This window comes from Leptosomus discolor, chromosome 1 (assembly GCF_034619465.1).
Source record: "Leptosomus discolor isolate bLepDis1 chromosome 1, bLepDis1.hap2, whole genome shotgun sequence".
NCBI classification, from domain to species: domain Eukaryota; kingdom Metazoa; phylum Chordata; class Aves; order Leptosomiformes; family Leptosomidae; genus Leptosomus; species Leptosomus discolor.
Window position 1 is genome coordinate 24,644,349 of NC_141391.1, and position 24,390 is coordinate 24,668,738.

At 37.9% G+C, this 24,390-nt stretch overlaps 1 protein-coding gene across 6 annotated transcripts in view; it reads left to right on the forward strand.

The window, feature by feature from the left end:
- FRY (FRY microtubule binding protein) overlaps nucleotides 1-24,390 on the forward strand; it is a 203,075-nt gene that overhangs the window by 64,416 nt on the left and 114,269 nt on the right. For all 6 annotated transcript variants that reach the window (XM_086481863.1, XM_086481865.1, XM_086481869.1 and 3 more), the window contains 6 exons: nucleotides 9,402-9,455; nucleotides 18,105-18,244; nucleotides 20,124-20,214; nucleotides 20,611-20,690; nucleotides 20,815-20,895; nucleotides 22,492-22,660. In XM_086481863.1, coding sequence (XP_086337989.1) covers nucleotides 9,402-9,455; nucleotides 18,105-18,244; nucleotides 20,124-20,214; nucleotides 20,611-20,690; nucleotides 20,815-20,895; nucleotides 22,492-22,660 — 615 coding nt within the window. The remainder of the gene's footprint in view (nucleotides 1-9,401; nucleotides 9,456-18,104; nucleotides 18,245-20,123; nucleotides 20,215-20,610; nucleotides 20,691-20,814; nucleotides 20,896-22,491; nucleotides 22,661-24,390) is intronic.

Sequence of the window (24,390 nt, forward strand, 5' to 3'; positions counted from 1 at the left end):
TTTCAGAGGTATGTTTGAAGTTAATGAGGTACTGTTTCATCAGGATTGCTGTATGTTTTTAAATTTAAATTTATGTGCTCTTTTCTGGGACTGAGTCTGACATGGTACAATGTACACATCAGACTGCTTGAGTTATGCCATATTTGACCCTGCATATCTGGTGGCATGATGGATATGAGAAAAACTTAAATACTTCACGTAGCTACCTTCCCAATTTGGAAATCCATCCCATAAGGTCTTGTTTCCTGAGCGGGTCATGTAGTACGGGTGGAAGCTATGGCTTTTATGGCCATCGTACTTGTAGCAAAAGAACAGTGAAGGCTGATGTTAACTCTGCAAGGGCACCCTGGCATCCTCCTTGAAAGTCTGTCAGATCGGTGCCAGTAACCAGAAGGAAAAAGCTTCAGATCCAGTTACCTGGGGACACGTCTTGTTATGGTACAGTTACAGCCTTTGAGATAGACACATAGCCAAGAAAGACCAAAGTAAAGGAGGTCAGTCATCAGAGTTTCTCAAGTTCACTATAAAAATACACCTTTCTTCATCTATTGGTCTATTCTATGAAAACAGATGCATAGTCGATGACAGTAAGTATCTACCTGACGTTAAAGCAGCGGCGGGTGCAAGACAGCAGACCATTACTGGTGTCAGTAGCTGTTGTTCATTACCCCCAGCTGTCTGAGGCTTAAGAGAAATGTGATTCCTGTTCACAGGGCTGCCGGGTGTGCCTGGAGCGGGCCTGCAATTACAATTCTAAATTTATTCAAATCAACTGATTAGGGCTTCCTATAGCTTCAATTAAATTTGGTCACATTACTCTGAATGGGTAACCAGTGGTCAGGGCCCTGAGGGCATTAATAAGCCTTAATGGCCTCCTCTGGGCTTTGTCCACCTCTGCCCACAGCCCAGGGCCCCATCACAGCCCCCAGGGCGGTCAGTCCCACACCACAGCAGGGCCCTCCCCACAGCCCTGCCTGGCCTTGGCCCATCCCACAGAGGTGCCTGATGGCTGGGGCTGGCCCCTGCCTGCCCTGCTCCTGGCGGGGGTGGTGGGACAGACCCTGGCTGCCAGGCCTTGCCCTGCTGAGCCCTGACACCAGCAAAGCCGTTCAGGCGCTTCAGCAGCTCCCCTCGCCATAGCATGCCTTGCTTAGTGCTTCCCATGGAGATTAAGGTATTGGGAAAAGTGTGGCGTCCGCAGTTGGACTTGATGATCTCAGAGGTCTATTCCAACCTTATGATTCTATGATCACAGGCAGTTCTGTATCAGAAACAACTGCAAGTGTCTGTCTGTTGTGCAGCTGTGCCTCAGCACTCAGTAGCTGGTAGGATATCTGTCCTGCCTGGTTGTAGGGTATCCTGGATCCAGACAGGCATTCTGCATTTTACCCTGCTGTACCTTTTGTCAGAGGGCTGGTGTCAATCTTATATTTTCATTCCCAAGTCTCGCAAATGTGGGAAACTTGCCCACCCTTCCTGACCTCCCTGTTTTTATAGCATTTTACCAGTTCCGTGTAAATAAACTAAAAGAAGGAATCTCATCCACTGCTTGGAACACAGAGATCCCCTAAACCCTCATAGCATTGCTGTCAGCATGGGTAGGAGTTTGCCTGAAGGTCAGGACAGCACTCTCATAATGACTTGGAGAATGTGGTGAGCTCAAGAGGAAAGCTGCACATCCTCCATTCTCTGCAGGAAAAGAAAAAGCTTCCTGCATTTGTCTACCATGTCCTTCTTGCACAGAAGAAATAACTTTGCTCATCGTAAGTCAGTTGGTGTAAAACTCTTTGCATATAGGTTTGAAGTTAACTTCTCTGTTTAGGAAACAAAGATGTAACCAAATGACCAGGGTACATCAAGGTCAGGGAAGAGCATCCTCTCACCCTCTTTGCCAGCTATCAGAATTAATGTCAGAGATGGAAAGGAGGGAACAGTACTGTTCAAGTTACACACTTTTGACTGTAGTCAGTCTCCTAAATCTATTTAATTTACCACTGAATCTTTCAGTCTGCTCTCACAAAAACCTTCTCTTCATAGAAGTGATAATTATATGCATAGCCCTGAATTATTTTTTTAAAAAATACATATATTGGGTGGTGAAGGGTGCCTAGCTGAATCATCTTGGTAAACAGCTAACAGAGCTTTGAATAGCAGTTTCACGCGAAAGCCTTAACGTGGATGTTGAAGTCCAGATCTCCATAGTCTATTGTTCTTAGAATGCTAAAAATAAGTTACATACAAATCACTGTATCAAATGCTTTTTCAGAGCATCATGTTTATTCCAGTCTCACAGACTCATAGAGAAAAGATCTTAGACTCATACTGCATCTCAAGACACCATTCTTGACTGAAGCCTTATACGAAGTACCATTAATTATTAGAGTATGACTCCAGAAAGCCGCCTTCCTGACTTCATGTTGAGAGCAAAGTGGAAATAGTGTTTTTATGGTGTCCATATTTTGAACATGTTCTTGTTCTTATGGTGGAGAAACTTTTTTCTGAAAATGCATTGTAATGGATCTCAGTACAAACAACAGAAGAACAAATCTGTGTTTACTTCAGTAGTTTTTGAGAAGTAAATCCTGTATCTCTTGCTCGCCTTGAAGAAAATGCATCATATATGCAAAAAACCCTGTCTTTTTATTGTGTCTTGCTGCAGTCAGGCTTTGCAATGTAATAGACATGTTGTTTTCCGACTCTGCAACAGTTTATTACTGCTGCTTCCTATTACAGGCCTTTCTCATTTCGTTAGCACTGGTTTTGTTAGTTTAGCAAGGAGGGACTTAAAGTGGTTTCTTTGAGTATGCAAATTTACAGTCAAATAGCAGTTTAGTCAATAACTCTTTTAGGAGTGTAAATCACTGAATCCGTAATAATTTATTATAGGTATAGAAATTTGGAATATTGATAGTATTGAACTTAACACGTGTAAATCATTAGTTGGACTTGGAACTACTAATGAACTCAATCCTGAACCTAAAATTCAATTAGCACTGTCTTTAGTTGATCCATTATAGTAACTTTATAGTCCTTTCCCAAGCTGTACATCATGGTCCTTCTCAAATTTCATCATAAGTATGGATGCCACTAAAAGTTAATATATTCCTTGCCCCAGCAAATTACATTCCAATTAACAAAATTTTATCTTCTTATATTGGAAGTTTTAAAATCAGAATCAGTCAGTTTACTAACACAGGTCTATGAAGGAATTATGGTGTCAACTTTAAGTGTCCACAAGTCATTTCTAGGTACTCTTTTTAAATTTATCAAACTTTTTCTGTACACTGTAGTACTGGGGTGATTAAATTCAGGGAAAACCAAGGAAAGTATTATGATACGAGCCCAGACCTTACAACTTGCATGTATACAGACAGAGAATTTTGATGTGTTCATTAAGTTACCATTTTGAAAAGGCCTTCCTCTCAACACAAAACTCTGAAAATAAACAGCTAGTGGAGTACCCTTTCTCACTTGTTCTATAGACTAGCTCAAATTTCATTAAAGTAATCCTTAGTACTCTTTTCAACTTTCCAGATTTTACAAAAGCATGTATTTAAAATATTTCTTTCAGAACGGATCTACTGGTAGCCATCAGCTTATTTGGGCTTAAAATACCTTACTCAAAGGAATTTTTTTTACTTCCTACCTACAAGAAAGCACCTTATTTCGTAATGGAAAAGTAGTAGAGAGCAGTAGGTTTTTTGTTTGGGTATTTTTTTTGCAGTTACCAGTATATCTGCAACAGCACTTAGCCTTTGCTTAAAGTTTGTGACCATTTATTATCAACACCGAGTTGAGGACTTGTCTGGGAACTTTTTTACTGACCAAGTAAGAATGTGAGTTCTTGAGTTGTTTGCTCAAGGTAAGTGAAAGAAAGAAAACTTTCATATTTATTTTTTGTGAGGATTTTTTCTTAATTTCCATGTCATTTTGGGAAAGTTGCAGTGCTAATTTTTGCACTGTGCATCTACGCTCTTGGAAAGCAATCTCTAATTCAGTAGGTTTGCTCCTCTCTTCAGGCTGCTTGGAGTTTAGTCCGCTTTTGTGGAGTATTAGTTCTGAAAATCAATTTGCTATTCTTTGGCTTGTTTGTCCATTTTTTCTGGTATGTTTTTTCTGTTACTTCAGATTAAGCATTCTCATGACCAAGTTTTCTGAGTGTCCACATTTCAATTTTGTTGGTAGACAGCATAGGTAAAAGATGCCTTTTGCAGAGAATGTGATAATCAGACAAAAATTAACCTGTAATACCTGATGTGATGACATAAGCTATCACCGAGTTAGAACAGTACATGACGTGGATGCCAAAGAGGTGAGAGTCAGAGCCAATGAGTGAAAACCTGTATTTGAAGCTGAACTGATGGTTTCTTACACAGTTTTGTATTCAGCAGTACAACAGTACTGGGGACATCCTCTTCCATGTGAACAAAACGTAAGAGCTATTACAAAGCAAAGATCAATTGCGTGAAGAAAAAATAGGCAGAGTAATACTGAGGCTGTCTTCTAAACATACACCTTTCACTATTTTTGTTCACCAACTGTAAAGAAAAGTAGGTTTTTGACCTGAGTTTGCTAAAATAAAAATTTATGGGAGATGTAGAATATTTTTACATATATTTCATAGCCACTTGAAAAATACTTTCTTCTCTGTGTGAAATACCATGTACAATTAGCATTGGTTTTTTACTTAATTTTCAAAAGTTACATGAAATTCATCAGTTTTCTTTAACATTTTTGGAGTCTATAATTTTGTCTTATGCAGAGTTGTGGTGTTTTCATGAAGCTGTATTATCATATCTTTTTTATTATGTTTGCCTTTAGCATTTCCTTTCAGTGTATGCTTAGAATTTCAAAGGTTGATAAAAGAAATCCCCTTTTCTGTTTATTTTACTGTCTGTGTACCATGTACTCTTAAGATTGCGCTTACATGCATTTTATATATATTGTAGCTATAGTAGTTGAATGTGGTCTAAGTCTACTCCATTTTACGTGAAAAGGTCCATTCTTCTGCTGTTTCTTTCTGGTAACTCTTCCATCCCAGCAGACTACTCAGTAGAGCATGTGTGACAGCCTTTTAGCATGCAGTGCAAAAGTTACATTTTGTATCAAAATAATCTTTTTGTCCTCTATGCTCTTATAAAAAGAAGGGATTTATCTCAGTCAGTAATACAATGCCCTGTCATAGTTCAGTAGGAATAATGTGTCTAATGGTTGCAGAGGTTAGAAATAACTTCAAGGGACATTATATATCATTATAACATGGTGACATAGTGAAGCTTAATAGGCATTACAACATATCCTTTTTTTCATGTTTCCCTGAACACTCAGTTCTGTGACAGGTGGTTAAGAAAGCCTATTCCTGTGTAAATTTGACCAATTATATTTGTGTAGCATCCCTGAAAAAGCATTAATATATTAACCATTGAAAGTAGCTGACAGTCTTTGGAGAAATGTTTTAGTGTGCCTGTGTGAATAGAGGATTTCACTGATATTTTTTAGCTAAACTATAAATATGTTTAGCTCATGCATGCAAATGTGATAAAATATACATTTGCCATTGCATATCCAACATACTCTATTTTATTGTATTCTATTCTACTAATGTTTTTATAACAGCAATGAGGCAGAGGAAGGAAATTAATTTTTAGGTGAGCATTGTGTTTTGTAAGCATTGGTGATGCAGAAAGTTCAGATAGTCTTTAAAAATTATGGTTTTAGATATTAAATGCAAAATTGTCTTTGCTGGTCTTTACTGTTTGTCCATAACATGTATTCATATCATGGGAGTTTCCAGCTTGAACAAATACAGAGTATACAATTGAAGGCAGCACTTCAAACAAGGAATAAGGATGTTTAACTTAGTGATTAAAAATGGAAATGTTATTATTGAGAGTCCATTCTTCTGGAATTTTTTGACGGTTTTTATAGCCCAGAAAGCTATGGGCTCTTTCAGATTAATCAGAACTTTCTTTATTCATATTTTGTGGTTGTAGGCTTTGGCTCCAAATGCAGCCTACCTATTCATCCAAGATTTGGAAGACATTTCTGTAGAATATATTATAGCTACAGAGACCCAAACAGAGTCAACTCATAATATAAAAGGGCCTCTTTGCCATTTCTGAATTGGGTGGGCAAGAAAATAAATAAAAATAACAGCGCCTTGAGGCTCGAAAACATTTTAGAGATTTTTTTAAAAAACTTAAATAAGTATATATATTCAGGATAAATAGACTGCTATGGAATCTATTACTCAGTGGCAGTTTCACTTTATTATACATTTTAACCTTGATTTTGCTAGTCTTGAACCTTTGGTATATAATGAAAACATCTACCATGAGTATAAATATATTTTACAGAGTAGCTACCATAGATGTAAGGATATTAGAACTAGGTGGTATAGAATAGGGAAGTTGTTTATGGTAGATTTAAAGGAATTATCTATTGCATAAAGAAAAATTGCTGTTTTCAAAGGACACTTGAAGCACCTGCATGTAGTTGAACTGTCTTTGAATCTACTCAGCAGTGTCTTCCTGACATTGTCACTTGTTGTGCTCATCATGCAAGCAATCATCCTTCCATATTTTAGGAGCTCTTAGACACCAAAACCGTATTTGTGTCTGGCCCTTCATCTGTATTCAGTTCATTATTTGTTCAGTACTCCTCACTAGTAATAAAGTAAATAGTAATGACTTCTACTTTGTGAGTTTTCTCAGATCCCCAAATACAGTTTTCTGTGGTTTTTGCCATTCACTGCGGGAGTACAGTGAGTTGCTCTGACATGGGCACCCCGCTCTCAGAACAGGGGTTATGTGCGGAGACACTTGGCTTCGCAGGGTCAGCTTGCGTCTAGCTGGGCTGAGCCGTCACTGCAGTCGCTGCAGGCAGAGTCAGTGGCAGCACCGTACTTGGAAAGAGTCAAGGAAAAAGCAGCAACAGCAGGAACTCTAACAGGGGGACGAAGAAGAGGCAGAGACAGCTGCAGCAGCAGCTGCTGCCTGGCAAGAGCGCGAGTAGAGGGGAAGCGGCAGAACAGCAGTAGGTGCAGGATGGGCTGAAGGGAAGAAAAAGGCCTCAGTTAAAGCCCTAGACTGGGGACATTGAAAAGTTATGGCAGCAGAAGCCTTCCTGGCTTTTGATAAATGTCCTTGGCTGATCTTCATCCCAGGGCTGCCTTCTGCTGTGACAAGTCTGTTGCATGACCTGTGAATGTTTTCTTTAGGTGAACATACCACAGTTTGGGGAGCCCTGGTCTAGTCGCCTGTAAGAGGGGAGGAGATGAGTTGTATTGTCTAGTCAAAATGGAGGGATCTTCACTAATTCAGAAGCGCAGCCCCTGGGAACATCACCATCAGAAACTGAAATATTTGTGAAATGTGTTTGCTTCCAGAGATAGGTCACAGGCGATTAGGACATTTTCAGGATTGCAGTTCCAGACCGGGGTTTCCAGAGCATGTTTTGTCTCATTTAGTTGCGTCCACCTGACAGATAAGCATGTGATGAAGAATCCCACGCCTCGTTTCTGCCTGAAATGCTGAATGCATTTCTGCAGGATTTTAGATACTACTCTGAAAGCCAAGCATTGCAGTGTCGTGCACAGGAACACAAAGCTTCTGCGTGCCAAAGCCCTTTTTCTTGAAACAGACCTTAAGAAACTTCTCTGTGGTAACATAAGTCAGAAATTTAATTTTTAAAAAACGTTTGTGAGTTTGTGTGTTGGGTTTTTTTTCCTAAACTGCAGTAATTCTCGGTACATTGATTTGTCCAGGACCCATGAAAACTTAAGAATCTTCCCTTTAAAGAAATTGAACACGATTTTTGAAAGATTATCTGCTGTCCTTTTCAGTGTGTGGCAACAGACAAAAGAAGTATCGTCCTCCTATGAGACACAACTAGGTGGGGTACCACTGGGTTACTGATCGAGGAGGACTGCAGGTTGGGTAGTGTCCTGCATCTGTTTCTGGGCTACAAGGTTTTACTGTGTCTGTTCCTTACCAATAATCTGTCATAAAATTATAATTAACAGCTGTTGTGCCCTTAGTGCAACCTGGAGGAGTCACTTTAGACATTAGAGGTAACAATGAAAAATATTGATGACTGTCCTGGATAAATCAGTGACTCAGTAGAAAACATTTTGTTGATTTTTCTGTTTGGTAGGTAGTCAAGGGATACCATAGTCACCCTGCAGCCAGCCCTCTTGCCAGCTGGCATTACAAGTGGATCAGCATAATTAATTTCAAAATTAGTCAGCACATTATACTGGGCAACATTTTCTCCAGAGAGAAACGTTAAATAATAGAAATCTTTGGACCGCCTCAAGTCTCTCCATTCCATTATCTCAGCAGCTTTACAGATTTGTTTTGCATCTCACATCCCCTGGCACTGATGATGTTTTGCCTGATACATTAACAGATGCTGATGAGTGTAATATTTTGCTGAAAGCTGAACAGAAAATCTCGTGCTGAGCTGGTGGGAGAGCCCCAGTCTTGCAGCTGTAGGAGAAGAAAGATGTGTGATTTACAGAAGAATAAGGCGCTTACACATTTCAGATACCAGCAACAGTAGTACAATTCAGTGCAGAATTGTGATGGTGATGGTGACATGTTTTTCAGGCTGTGATCTGCCTTCATGTATTGTTTATTTTCATTGTGGTTTAGGAGATTCATGTTTTGTATACTATTGTGTGTATCTAGAATACTGGACTGTGTACTTCTACATGCCTCAGTAATTGAGCCTGCTTGGCAAAAAAGCCATAAAGGTGAATGGGTGTTCACATCTGGGGACACTTATTGAGTTGAGCAGTTCTCCTTGGCCTTCCCAGGTACTGTGAGAACATGTCCTGAAAATTTGCTTCCATTACAAAATTGTGTTGGTTTTGGTTTTTTTTTTGAGTAATAGCCATTTTTTCCACAATTATCTTTCTTAAAGATGAACTCAATGGTATCTGATTCTTCTAAACCCACCTTTCTTTCAGTATGTGTTGTCTGATGCACTATATCTATGGACACATGGTAGTGTGTGTAGTGCATGGTAGTATTATAACAAGAAAGTACATCATGTAGTTAAATAGAGCTCCTTGGTTACATATTAGAGAAAATACCAAGTGCTTTTTAGGATTTTGAAAGAATTCATCAGCAGTGTGAGCACCAAATAACTCAAGTGTGATAACTGGTTAATTCTTTTCTTTCTTGGAAAGACTCAAAAACTAAAGACACCTTGTCAGTATTAGGTCCTATGTATGCAGAGGTGTCCTTGGCATATGAAACAAACAGTATCTCCAGCATGAAACTGATCAGAAGGCAAATTATGTGAGTAAAAATCTAACAGAAAAATAATAGTAGAGTTGATAGAATATATCATAGCACTGATCTTGAGTAATACATATTTAATATATTTTCCTTTAGGAGAAGCCACTGACCAAATCTCTGCAACGAGGAGAAGACCCCCAGTTTGATCAAGTAAGACACTTGAAATTGTATTATTTCCATTCCTCAGGCTATAAGACAAATACTTGGAAGGCAGTCTAGTGTCCTTATGCTGTTGTTGCATACTGCAAAAGCAGTATTTCTTAAGGTACTTCAGTACATTGCCTAACCATTCTTGGGTTTAAATTAGGAGGACTTTTCCACTGTTTTCAACCTCAATATTTTTTTGCTGTAGAACTTACTGCTTTTTACAGTGTATGAGGCATGTGTATTATTTCCTGGCTGTTTCTTCTGATGGAGGTTTCGAAGCAAACTTTGTATCTTTTAAGAATATCTGATTTTTGAAATAGTCACATGGCCCCCAGTCTTTTTTTTGTGGGGTTTCTCTTGTGGTTAATATGAGGACCTTTAGAATCACTGTCATTGCTGTCAGTCTCATCAGTCTATTTTGTCTCTGTAGCTGTGACCCAGCATGACTTACATGTATACTGCACTTCACATAGGCTGAGCCAACCTGTGGTATTTAAAGTCAAGCATAAATTCAGTTGTCAGGATAAATGCCTATATATGACAAGGTAAATAATAATTAGAGAAAAATAGTTGGCAGGGAAAAATAATTAAAAACTAAAATAGAATTTATATAGTTAATCAGATTACATTTAATAAAACAATAAAATTGTAATTGATAAAATGAAATTTCTATCTGGCATTGGATTAATGAATTTATTATGTAAGGGAAATGGGACAAGTATAAAAATAAAACCAACAGCAATATACACACTTTTTAATAATGGTATATGAGAATTTTTGTCAGCAGTCTTTCTTAAGAAAAAAGTCATCTAGAAAAAATTCCTACATAAGTAACCTAGTTTGAATTAAAGATAGGTGCTGAAGAGTTTTAAGTTGTGTAAAGGATGCCAAAACTCATTCCCACAAAGAGGAAGGATAAATTCAGGGTGTGTCATAAGCAACACAGTTATTTGCTGCTCCACCATTCCTGCCTCAGCTGCCTTTGCTCCCTCCATGGCTGCCCGCACCACTGTGCTGCCAGCAGTGCCAGAAATGCAGGACAGAAAGACGTAGCAGAAGCAGCAACAACAGCAACAACTCTGAAAGCAACTGTGGCTAATGCCATAAGCTGCAGGTACCATATTGATTAACTTTGGTGGAGGAGAAAGGTGTGAGTAGGACTTCAGAACCACAGATTAATTTAACACATTTATTGTGTTTTCTGGGATATTTGATACATTGCACCAGAAGCAAAGACGCCTTGTGAGACCCCAGTGGTGTTCACAAAGGCTCACTTCATACTTTTAGCTTGACAAAGTGATGCTCTCTAGGTTGTTCTATAGCTGCTTTTTGGGGAGAGGTAGCAGAGTTCAGAGCAGAGGCGAACGGTAGGAGTTCTGCATTGCACTGGGGAGTTCCCTGCCCACCTTGCTGGCCACAGAGAGACCCTGCAGGGGAGCCAGCCACTGTAGACTAAAGGAGGCTGCTTTGTGAGTACTCCCTAGCTCCCTAATGAAATTTTTTGTGGTATTCTGACCTTAATTTTATTTTTTTTTTTCCTTCCTGTGGGAAGAGTGTCACACGTAAATGGGAAAGAAAAACAAATTAAGCCACCCATATGCAAAGCTTCTGATAGTGTTCCTGCAGTGTATTAAACAAACACATAATGGGTGGCCACGATTTGATTAAATATTCATGGTTAAGCAAATTGTGGCCCTTTACAAGGAAGAATTAGTAGACACGTGCTTCTCCTAGTTATTGGTAATTAGACAGAAAATTGAACAGTTAAGTCAAGATCAGTTAATGAGAACAACAAATTCTTCGTAGAGTGAAACAACTGTGTGTTTACTACTGTAGCAATTTACTCTGAATGTTGGGGGAAAAAAACCCAGATGCGGACGAAAAACAAAGGCAAATTTTGTTATACACAACATTTGTATATGTTTCTAACTGCATATCTATAGAGTCCTACCAATGTGTAGAGTTGATAGAAAAGACAGAGCTGAGATTGCCTTAGACATCTTGTCAGAAAGCCTTGTTTTCAGTTCCTTGAAATTTTCCAAACAAACTATTCAGATTAAAATTTTCACACTGTCTGTCTGCCTCAGCCTGAGTTGATGGGAATGTTTCCCTTTGAGGTTTCACATTGTTTTCTGCTTGAACACCATGATCATTTTGAGATGCTGTAGTACTCCTGGGATTGATGTACACCTGTGATTGGGAGATGGGACCTGAACCTGGCTGATGAGTCTGTTTTCAAGAACATGGTTCATATTTGCCAAATCATTCTAGTTTGGCAAAATTGTAGTTAGATTTTCATTCAAAAATTTGTAATACACAGTAGAGATTTTATAGAACTCGGCTAAAGTAGAGACAGAAAGATAGAGCAAAAAGTCCTTTGTTAGTTGGCATGTTTCACTTGGTAGATTAGGTGAGTACATCTCAGTATTATAAAGCTGTTTTGCAAATGATAACATGTCAGTATTATAAAGTTGTCATGAAAGTATGGGTAATTTTGCTGATATTAAAAATGAAGGTATGGTCTACCTGCAAAACTCTGAAGATCATGATTCCACGTCATACTAAAATCCAAGTAGGAGGGCATGTGCTTTAAGTCAAACCATTTAAGTTTTAAGTTTTTGAGTTAACTCTAGAATGTAAAGAGTCTGTGGGATGAAGGAAGACCAGGTTGACAATCCCTTGCTTCTGCCTTCCAGGTAAGGTGTGGAAAGCTGTAGTGTTTATTCCTGGAATACGTAAAGTCATCTAGCAAAACCAGGAAAGGCCACACACAACATTCCTGACATTTTTACTGCAGAAATGAAGGAGGAAAAGAGGGAGAATCCCCATGAACAACCATTTTCAAGGGGTTTCTAATAATTCTGATTTTCAATTTTAAGTCATCAAAAGTGACACACTGTCAAAGGAACATAGTTTTCTTTTTTTGACTTCATCAAAATTATCTCTGTTCCATTTGAATGAAATTGGTAGGTGATGCTGAAGTGGCCAGGTCATTAGTTACTTTAAAATATCTGAGCTGCATCTTCTAACTTTTAATGTAAATTAAAAAGCCACAAAAGTAAGGCATGACCTGATTTAAAATTTGCCTTTTGCAAATCAGCTTCAGAGGTGGAAAAAAACAGCCAAAAAACCCCTTTGCAGTAACTTACAATGAGCAGAATGGAACTTTAACTACTCAGAGTAATCAGCATCAATTTTAACACTGAAACCCCTGAACCATGTAAAACGATGATGAAAGCATTGCTTACTTTCCCCTGAACAGCTTTATCTCTGGCTCTCTGAGAACTAGCATTTTTCCCTGACCATTCTCAAAAAACATATTAGGAATGCTATGATGGGTGATGGATCTGGCATCTAGGGACCTGACTGTGCACAGGCAGAGCTGTTTCTCTCCATATGGATGTAGTGTCAGTGCCTCCTCTTAGGCAGGCAGTATTGTCCTGTGGGCTCTGGCTGGCTGGCAGTTGCATCACCCTTCTCAAACTCATAATAGTATCTTGAGCAATGTATGAAGTAATCCTACTTATCCTGACTTGCAGAATGTCTCACCATTAGCCTAACAAACTGCATTTTCCTTTTTAGGTGTGTATTTATAAAAAGAAAATATATACAGGAAATTATGTAGGTTTTTCATATTATATATATTTTTATAGTATATTCAAAATCATGTTTTAAAATTTCTTGGTTAGGCAAGATTACACAACTCTAGTTGCCTATTGGCAAAGAGCATTGCTGCTTCAGTATTAGCATGCTCTGTGTCCTCAATTACAGAAATGTTATTAAACATTGTACTACTGAACTATGACTTAAACTTCCTATTACAGGAAACCATAAAGTTGCAGTACATGAGAAGATCAAACACCATGGTTAAAAACCCCATAATTATCCAAGAGGCTTAACCTCACCCAAGGAAACATTTTTATTAGTCTTTTCTCAGCCCTAATAAAGTATCTTCTGTTCTTACCACAGTATATAAATGTTCGGTGAACTGACAACACTGGAGGCAGAAAAAGGGCACTGTGTAATCTTGGACCAACCCACAGACATTCTTCCATATAAAAATACAAAATTAATGTAATGTTTTGGTCATGGAAGTGAAAACTTACCAGCAAGTCTTAGTTTTCGTATGAAGCTGTCTATATGAGGTGCCTGTAGCAGGACTTTCAGCATAAACTGCACAAAAATTTGTACTCATTTTATACTGCTCTCTTCTTAGAAGTGCACTAGGTTGGAGAATATAGATTGGAAAGCAAAAACATTTAATGTTTTATATACTTTTATGAGATGGAAAAATAATTGGTTAAGCAAAAAAGGAAAATAAAAATGAATAATAATAAAAAATGTGGAAAACACAAATATAAATAAATAAGACACTAAGCAACATACTAATGATTAAGTGTCCTGTTTTCATAACAGCCCAAACATGGTAAATGACATGCTGATAGTTATTCCTATTCAATATTTGTTAGATGTAGTAAGCAAAAAATGGTACCATCGTCATTGCAGTAGCACTGCAGTTGGCCCCTTTTCTGTTCCCTTTCCCTGCGTTTTACACATTGTCCTTCTTCACCAGCAGAAGGGCACATGGCAGAGGAAGTATAAGAAATGGTGATGATGGGTTATAGAACAACCACTGGCTCCCGATCAGAGGTTCGAGCAGTGTGTAAAAAAGTAAATCTGAAGGCAAAATTAAAGGTAACATGTTCAGATCTGAATCTGCTGCACACTAGAAATAAAGGGGTTTTCATGTAAACTGTTACCCTGGCAGTAAAATAGCTATAGACATTGCTACTATTTAAGCAAGCTAGGTGAAATTGCCCATCTACAAAATTATGGTATAAAAACACTGTTGTTTTACTCACAAAACCAAGGCCATAAATGAAAACTAATGAGTCCAACTTAGTAGTTATCAGGTTTAACCATTGCCAAGGAGATTTAACTTCATAGCACTGTCAAAAAAAAATGCTTAGACCAAAGATATGAATGAAAGGAGATCTAAGCAAACACAACTGCACTACTTGCTCCTAATGTTTCATTTTACAGATTTTTCAATTAGAGTTGACTTGTCTCAAAATCTATCATTACAGAAAAAAATGTTTTCTCTCAGAGGGTCCAACAAGATTAGAGCATGTTGCTGCTGTGACTAGAACTTAAGGCAGGTCATCTCTCCACCTTTCCCCTGCCCCAGTCTAGAGTATTTGGATTAGGAATTGTTAACTTTGTCTCCCTAATTTCATATATTGCATGTCTTACTGTGGTCCATAAGAGTTTTGCTGTTGATTTCAGGGAGCAAGGATTTCATCGCAGCTGTTACTTTCCATCAATCTGTATTGTTTGTAGTTATGCAGCTTTGTTATAGACATGCATGAAGTGGGAAAAAACATTGAATGAAGGGAAGATATTATTGCATGGTTATGGGTATCCTAAATATAGCTAAAACAGTATTTATCAAATTCTGCTTTCGGTAGCATTAATAGAAAGTATAAAATCTCACTCCTAATGTCCATTATTTAGAATCTACACAGCGACAACTTGAAGACAGAATATGCAGACACTGTGCAAATAATAGATTTACCAAAAAAATAAACCAACAGTATGCAAAAATTAAGTACTGCAATTCTGCATTTTTAAAATGGCAATAAAATGTACATTTGACATACACACTGACATATATGGTATTTGAAAAAAATGCAGAGCCAAGAAATTAATGATACTGTTGGAAATTGAAAGCAGTTTTGAATATATTTGTTGTTAAAGCACATAGAAATTGATATCTGAACTAAAAAAAAGTAATTGGCATGTATCTGCTCTTAGTGGAAACATTTCCTGTGTTTGTATTTTGACAATATAGCAAGACTTTTATGAAAGTACCTATTTTCTTCTGTAGCAAACTACCTGGGCAGAATTTCATTAAATTTACTGTTACAAGTTAGTCCAAAATAAATATTATTCATTTACATAAAGTATATTTAATGCTCTGGGAACACAAGTTTTAAACAGCTCCCTGCTTGTGCAGCTTTTTTATCCTTAAGCTATACAGTAGGTAGTTCATTTATGATGGAAGAACATGATCATTTGTCCAACAAGGACATATTTGTACATCTGTGCACTCCCTTTCAGGAGCAGCACAGAGCTAGAATTCATCTCACTCCTGGACTTACTTCCAGTAAATGAAAGGGTTGAGTAACCAACGTGCTGGCTAGACTTCCCTCCCTTCCTGTTCCCTGAGAGCCAGGTCTTTGCTCAGTCCACCCTTCCTTCCTGTCTTAAAAGTGCAATGACAGAAAGATTAAAAAAAAAGCTATATTTGCCTTTTATCGCTACTAAAGACACACACTATAAATTCAGCAGGGAAAGTATGGCTTGAGGAGATTTAACTGGAATCACTTTGACTTTTTGTGGCTAGTGAAATTGTGTAGCTGGGAGTTAGAGAACAACATTGATAAATGTGTTGGTGAACATGCAGGAAGACCTGACTGAAACCACATTTCACTTACAGTTAAATATTGTGATCTCTTAAAAAATATTTAGGTCTATTTAGGGGCAGACTTTTTAGCAGGGCCTGTTGCGATAGAACAAGGAGTAATGGTATTAAACTAAAAGAGGGCAGATTTAGACTAGATATAAAGAAGAAATTTTTTACCATGTGGGTGGTGAAACACTGACACAGGCTGCCCAGAGAGGTGGTAGAAGCTCCATCCCTGGAAACATTCAAGGTCAGGTTGGATGGGGCTCTGAGCAACCTGATCTAGCTAAAGGTGTCCCTGCTCACTGTAAGGGGGTTGGACTAGATGATCTTTGAAGGTCCTTTCCAACCCAAACCATTTGATAATTCTATGATTCTATTCTAGTCTTCCCCAGCAAATCCTTTTTCACTGCATCTCATAATTAACAACCGGTGTTATGCCAGCTTCAGAAAAACTTTTGGAAAACAATAGAGAAGCAATTGAAATGTCTAAGTGTCCTGAGTTGGTAGTGAATAGCTTGCGCTGACACCAGTGATTCATGTCTTCTAAGTATTTATCTGAAGTCTTACACTTGAAGGCATTGGTATAATTGAGCCTGGGCTGCTGTAGTAATTCTACATGAATGGCCTCCTGTCACTGCTGCAAGCAGTGCCTTCATGCCATCTTCCACAGCAACTTGTTTCATATTTCAGGTAATAAAATATATTGGAAACAGAGACTGAAAGCTTTCCTAAAATAGTACTTTTATAGAAATGTTTATTTTTACAGGGGTGGCTTACAGGTGATTACAGCTTTCTAGCGCTCCATGTTTAATTTTAGGCCATAATACCCGAACAATAATACTTTATCCTAGGAGTGTCTCGTTGACTTTGGACCACTACATCACTGTGAGTGAGTTAAATTCTGAGGCTGAAAAAACGCAAAAGAGATCAGAGTTATTGATCTAAACTAACTGTCATCCACAATAGTTCTCATTTAAGGCTTTGGTAACATTTGGGAATTGTATGTAAGGTGCTTAGTCTCCCAGTTTTGCCCTTGTCTTAGTCACAGAGTTCATACAAGCTTGGTGTTATACACGACATTAAACTCTACTGTTGTTCCACAAGCACTGAAACGTGCTGCTTTAAATTTAAACAGGTGGATACACCTGACAGAGTTAATGACATAATCAGTGTACTTGACATGAAGTACATACTTTAGCACTTCGCTGCTGCTACTCAGCACTTCGCAGGATCAAGCCCTGCATGATCTTGAGGTGGTCACAAATCTCCTGATCAGTAATTTATTCCTATTTTAAATAGTTTTTTGTTTTCTTAGAACGTACACAAATGCTGTAGCTGTGAACATTCAGTTGCAATATGTATATAATCCTCTTGTATAATAATGGGTGTTTTTCTCACCCTAGCTTTTGATCTTTCCGTGTTTTGCAGTTTTATGGTTTCCCGTTATAGGAAGTTTAGGTAATAATTCAGTAGTAACATGTTCAGTAACATTTCTGTAATGGGTGACACAGTTTATACTGAGTGAGCAGTAATCTTTTCTAGTATTCCACTAGAGCTGTTCAATCAGGAACTTCCAAAGAATTATTTTAAACTATGTTTTACTTATTTGTGCACACAAAGACACAGGAAACTATGAATTTTCATATATAGAAAAGTCTTAAGTTATCAGGTGTGTGAGCCTAATAGTAAGATGGATGTACCTGCACATATAGTTGCTTAAAAGCTTTGCAGAGCTTGTGGGGCTTCTCAGTATGTATTCTGAGTTTCAGGAGGGGCATCCAGCAGTCAGATACAACCCATGAAGACAGTACCTCTGATTCATCACTTTTTCTTTCCTTATAATGTGCTCAAACTGAAATCAACTTTGTGTGACAAATAAAAATAAACCTCTTGAAGAACTAGATAGTTTTCTGGTGTGCTGTAAGATGTGATACACCATTTTAATGCATTTTAGTGTCATCAGTGGAAAGACATTATTGACATACAGCACATTATTGTATTTCTGCTTATGTTTCAACAGGAAATGCAGAATATTAAGTCACTGCTTGTACCATGGATCTCAAAAATGAGATGAAAACAAGAAAGAACCTGCCTAACCATTGAATTAGTTTTGGGTTTTTTTTAAGGAGGAGGGGAAACTTGAACACCCGTTGATTTGTTCACTTATTGTATTTTCTCCATAGGTAATAAGCTCAATGAGCTCACTTTCAGAATATTGTCTGCCCTCTATCCTGCGCACTTTGTTTGATTGGTATAAAAGACAGAATGGCATAGAAGATGAATCTCATGAGTACAGACCAAGAACAAGCACTAAATCCAAAAGGTATTATTTTGAATACGCATACATACATTACTGACAGATTCTAAGGTAAAATACATTACATTTCGCCCATCAACTTTTGTGAGGTTATAGTTGCTTGAAAGCTGTCATCTTTTCCTGCTTATTCCTGGAACTCTTCTCTCAGCTTCTAGATGGATGGAGTAATTGTATCTTTAAAATTCTGATCCTAATATTTTGAACCCTATTTCTTACCGCTATTTTGGAGGCTTTAATGTTGTTTAAATAGTGGTTTGTATAAACTGTCTGTCTTCTCTACTTGTGTGAGCAGGTAATAATTCTGTGACACTTGGAAGGGGTTTTTTTATATACAACTCTTAAAACAAACAAGCAAGCATAAGTAAAGACCCCAAAACAAATATCTTGATCTCTTACAATATCAGTAGCTCCTCAGTGATAAGGCAATAGATTGGTCTTCATTTATATTGAGGTCTGATGGTTTGGTACAGGTATATTCTTCAAACATACAGTTTTTCTGAATACTTTGCTACTACATTTACACACTTTAAAGAAGCAGCAGGAGAACCAACTCTGGCAGACCTGGTGTTTGGAAATGCATAGGCGATTCTCCACGTTAGGGTTGCATTATAATCCAGTAACTGCTGAAGGCAATAGTTGCTGGAATGAAGGGGCAAAAAACTAGGAGCTAGCTTTAGATATCAGGTAGACAGGAACCTGAATCAGTATCTTCCAACCTCTTTATGTCAGTGGAAGTAGGCAAAATGAAGGCATGGTTCATCAATTAGCTGTCTGCTCTTGGATGAGTCTTGGAGTGTCCTCTTTCTCTTGACTTGTTACAGGACCACCTGCTCATAAATAGATGTCTTCAGGAACTCCACCCAAAATCTAGTTGAAGGTCGTCTTAGCAGTGAACCAAGGCCACTCTGTCAATTGATAGTGTTACAGAAAGAACGTATAACCAGTCCTTTTTCCGGTTAATGTGAAACCAAGAAAATCAAAATGCAAATAATTTATTTCATCACTGATCAAGCAGAAATCTTAAATGCGTATTTTATTATAAGCACATAAGTACAACTGAAATCACTAAAGCTCTAAATGCTTTATGCAAACAAAAATCTCGCTGAAATCAGTGGTAACTGCTTCAGACAGATGGCAGAACTGTCCCTTTAACATTTAATTTTACAAAAGTATTGCATATTTTATTTTGCGTTTTCTTTTCAGTACACTTTTAAACTGTGATTAGGTGATCCAAAGGGATATTTTTTGTATTTTTATTGCAGGCTACTCACCTCAGATATTTATTCCTCTGTGTTGTTCCGCACAAGGAATGCATTTGAACATTTGACAAATGATGCCTAAGTTAAAAAAATAACACTGGAACTGTTTTAAAAAGATAAAGTCGTTTGGTTATGAATTCTCCATTGGTATTTTTAAGGCCTTTTTTCAAAATCTGTTATGAGTCTAAATAGGAATTTGATAGCTCAAAATGATTTATTACATTTGCCTCCAAAGTGTAATTGAGAACTGTCTAAATGGTGCCATCAGCAAGGAAATTGAAATGAAATCCATTTGTTAGAATACAGGACCCAAAAGTTCCTTTGTTTTTGTTTTTTTGTTTGCTTTTTTTCTTGAAAAAGTTTTGTGTTAATCTTAAACTGGAAGAAAGAGGGAGGAAATGGAGAGTGACATTCAAATATTTGAAGGTGAAAGTAACACGTTAGATTTAGTCTATTTATCTCAGATTTTAAGAGCATATCAGTGCATTACTTTCTGAAATGCTGGACTGCAGTTTAATAAGTAGAACACAATCACCTGTTACCTGTATTTGTGTAACTGAAGAAGGCATATAATATGAATTATGACACATCTCCTAAATATTGTGTTTCCCGGTTTGATTTTGCAGTGATGAACAGCAGAGGGACTATTTAATGGAGAGAAGAGATCTGGCTATTGATTTTATTTTTTCTTTAGTATTAATAGAAGTTTTGAAACAGGTATGGAGTTCTTAAATTATCCATTAACTAATAAAATATGGAAATTACCAAAACAACTGAATTTTAGGGTTCTTCTTTCTATTTCCATCTTTAGAGTCTAATAAAAACATGAGATACATCCTGCATGCTTGTTCATTGCTGTCTTTCTTGCACCCATAGGATACATAGAATTCCGTGCTTGCACAGACTTCACTTTGCCAAGTCTTTGGAGCTAAAGAATTTCTCTTCAATACTAAATAAACTTTAAGTGGCTGGCTCATTTCAGCTGTTTTGTTAGCTAGATGCTATTTCAGCTGATCCCATATGGAAGATATCCATGAGTAATACTAGCACTAAGGTATGCAGCTTGAAGTGTAATATGTGTGTACTCGTTAAAGTTTTATTTTGTGTTTTCAGATTCCACTTCATCCTGTAATAGACAGTTTGGTACATGATGTTATTAACTTGGCTTTCAAGCACTTTAAGTACAAAGAAGGGTAAGGCATTTCATACAATTTCATATAAAAATTCTATGAAAGAAATTGCTTTCTTAATTTTTTAATAGTAGTAGTTTAAGCAGTATGCTTTCTCAGCCAATAATTCTTTCTTATCTCTTGCTAGGTACCTTGGTCCTAACACTGGAAATATGCACATTGTTGCAGATTTGTATGCAGAAGTAATAGGTGTTCTAGCTCAAGCAAAGTAAGCAAAATTGAATATCATATTTCCCCCATAAATCCGAGAAGTTCTGCTTGCTTAGCATGTGAATATTTTGGTTTTCTCACTTTCTTGAAAGTTAGTGTAGGAATAAGTCATTTCAGCTCATTGTCCCTCTATTCATCGATGGACTGACGCTTAGAACTCTAGGGGAGCACAGGCTTTCTGCATCAAGTCCACTTGTACTGAATAAATTCAACTCGACTACAGCAGCATTATTTTTGTTATCTCAGCAGTGACGTCTGTGGAAAGCCCAAAGGGCTGAATATAGCTATTTTAATTCGTTTTTTTCTATATGCTATTTTTTCTCTAGCTGAGCAAACCTAAAAATGGCTATCCTCCAACAGAGCAGCATTTTTACGTCTCTCTGCAGTTATTTCAGTTCAGAACTTAATGCAACCACTTCTGAATCCTTCATCCTGCACTTCTTAGAGCAGGTGACATAAAACACTTTGTGGATCAGGTCTTAAATTTTCAATCTGGAAGCAGACAGCTTCAGAAACTCATGTACCTAGTGTAACACTCCATCATACACTAACACCACAAATTAAGCAGAGACTGAAATTTACTGCCCCAACACAGTGATGTATGTCTCTTGACTTCTTGGTGTTGCTGAGAGTGAGGCTGCCCTACAAGACCCATCAACTTAGCTTGATGTAGCCAAAGCAGTTTGAGTTCCTGGAAGTCACATAACTTTCACAGACTTCAGCTAAGGCCTTACCTGGGCTTCTAAATTGACTGGGTCCAAGGCAAAAGGGGAAGTGATGCCTGGATCCAAAGCTTCAAGTCGACTGTGAAAGATAAAACATACCTGTTCTCCTTAAATACTGTTTTTCTTCTCCAATTGTGAAGGGCCTTGCTATGGGGGCTAGAGGGCTTCTTCCTGCCAACCTGTTTCTTTCATCTCCTGTGTTCTCTATCAGAGGCAATAACAAAAGGTTGTTACGTGCTACACCTGCCCATGAAAATGACATTCTTTTCATTTTGTCTCAAAAAGGGCAGGAGGTCCTGTTGGATGATCTTCCTATAAGTTATTTTTGTGGGCAGCATGTCTCAACAGACAGCTCCAATAGATTCATAGGGAAGATCAAAAACAGTCACAGACCCCTCTGTCCCAAGTTGTTGTAGTTAATCCTGGTTATGGTAATGGCTATTAGAAAAATCCTGAAGGGAGGAACAGCCTGCCCGAATATTTTCATTGTTACCATTTAAGCATTTTCTTTTTAAAACATTGCATGTACTTGCAAGAAAACTATCTTTCATCTTGGATTTTTGAAAAACATGTGAGGGGGTTATTCTAATGATGTTGTTAGCTCTTATGTAAAAGAGGGGTGTGGTAAGAAAATGCTTTGAAAGATGTGGTTGTCTAAAGGGACTAAGATCAGGCTGTACACTTTGTTTTCTGAGTTTATCAGAAGTGAAAGAAAACTAAACAAAAATAAATCTGTTCACATACTGACTGAAATGGCATTTTACAATCAGAGTTGAATCTTCTTCAGGTTTTTCCCCATTTATATACCTTACAATACATTTAAAATATTAATGTGTATTTTTTTGTAACTAACCAATGTGAATTCATAGATTTCCAGCTGTAAAGAAGAAATTTATGGCAGAGTTAAAAGAGTTACGGCATAAAGAACAAAGTCCGTATGTAGTTCAAAGCATTATCAGTCTTATAATGGGAATGAAATTCTTTCGGATTAAGATGTATCCTGTGGAGGACTTCGAAGCTTCTCTTCAGTTTATGCAGGTAAAATTCTTGAGTATATAAATGTGGTTCGCATACCTTATAGAATGGTCTCCCCTTCATCTTTCCTGTAATACTGCAGGATATTTTCCATTTATCACTCACACATAAATGTATGTGCAGCTTCTTTCTGCTTATTCTGAATCTCAGTGCTCTAGTCTCCAGTCTCTGAGGTGTATCATTCCATACCAACTTTTCATCAGCCGTATAGCCGTAGTCCCTACATCTCACCCTCCAACAAAAGAGTTTTGGTTCTGTAGACCCCAGGCCTTCCACCCTGCCATCCCACAGCTGTTCCTTGCCCAGTGGCCCTGCCTAGCTGTGTCTCCCTAGCTGCTCACTGCCTCCAAAGTGAATCTTGCATCATTGTCATAGTTGCCAGAAAGGAGAGGAACTTCTGGTGCAGAAAAGCACAGAGGAAGAATTGAGGCAAAAGCTGGATGGAATTTCCTTTGGATGTGTTGCCTCCTTTCACCACGCCTTCACCCCCCTTCCTGTAGGGTACATTCTGTACCCACCCCATTTGAGAGCCACTAGAATGGAGCATGGTATGACTATCCTGAATGCTTTAAATTAATAGACTACATCATTTTGTAAACGGAAAGAAAATATTTTGTATTTAAACATTTAAAAAGTCCACATTCTTGCTGGTAATGTGCAGTGGGTTCTGTTCCCATCAGCAGGTTTATTTAGCTTAACAATTTTATTCTCCTGGTTTTTCTTGGGATCAGCCTCTCATGGTTTGCAGGCACTCATCCAGTAAAATACTTGTTTTATCTAAACCTCCATGTAAAGATCAGCTTATTGATGGTGTCAATGGAGTGAAAAATCGATGTTAGATACCCACAAGTAAGGATTTGACATTGGAATACAAATACACAGGCATACGGACAAATGGAGCCATTTCTCTAAGTCCCGAACAGGAAACACTTTCTATTTCAGTTTTGCAATATGTTTTAAACCATATTTAACAACATGTTTAAAACATATTTAACAACACAGAAACAGATCATTTTTCTTCTTACCTTACACTTCATTATATGAACACATCTTAGTATGTGTTGACTTAATGTAAGTTATCCAGAGCTGGCAAGATATCAAAGTAGTGTGTGTTCAGTGCACACAACTCATGAGTGACTGACTTTGTGGCACAGCTTTATGGCACAGCTGCTGGGATCCAGTGTTCACTGCTTCTGAAATCAGTGGTAAAGCTCCCGTATAGTAGAACTCAAAGTTTGGATGCAAATGATCTCTCCCTTCCCTGACTGTGGTATCTCAGCATGAAATTAATTCTTATCGATACTACAATGCATCAGAAGATGCACTGTGTATGTCAGAAAACCAGTTTTGATCAGTTTGGTGAAATACAGTTCCATTCTTTTCAGCAATTCATCTGTTAGTTTGCGTATCTACATGCAGTGCTCCAGCTACAAGCTGTCTCTGCTCTAATAGAGAGAGACACTTTCAAAGGGTGAGCTAATCTCAGGAACGAGCTCCAGAAGAGCCTGTCTTCCACCACAGAGTGCAGAAGCAGCTCAGGAAGGCTACTGCCTTTGCACAGGGGCCTCAGCTGTGTGGCAGAAATGGCTGGAGTGACTGAAGCCATGTGGTGTAGAATGCTGATTGCAGCCAGGAAAAATTATGCATTGTCTAAAGTGTAAACTGCTCTGCACACATGTGCAGGAAAAAAAGATCAGTGGGGACCTTCCATGTGACGTCAACGGCTGTTTGGG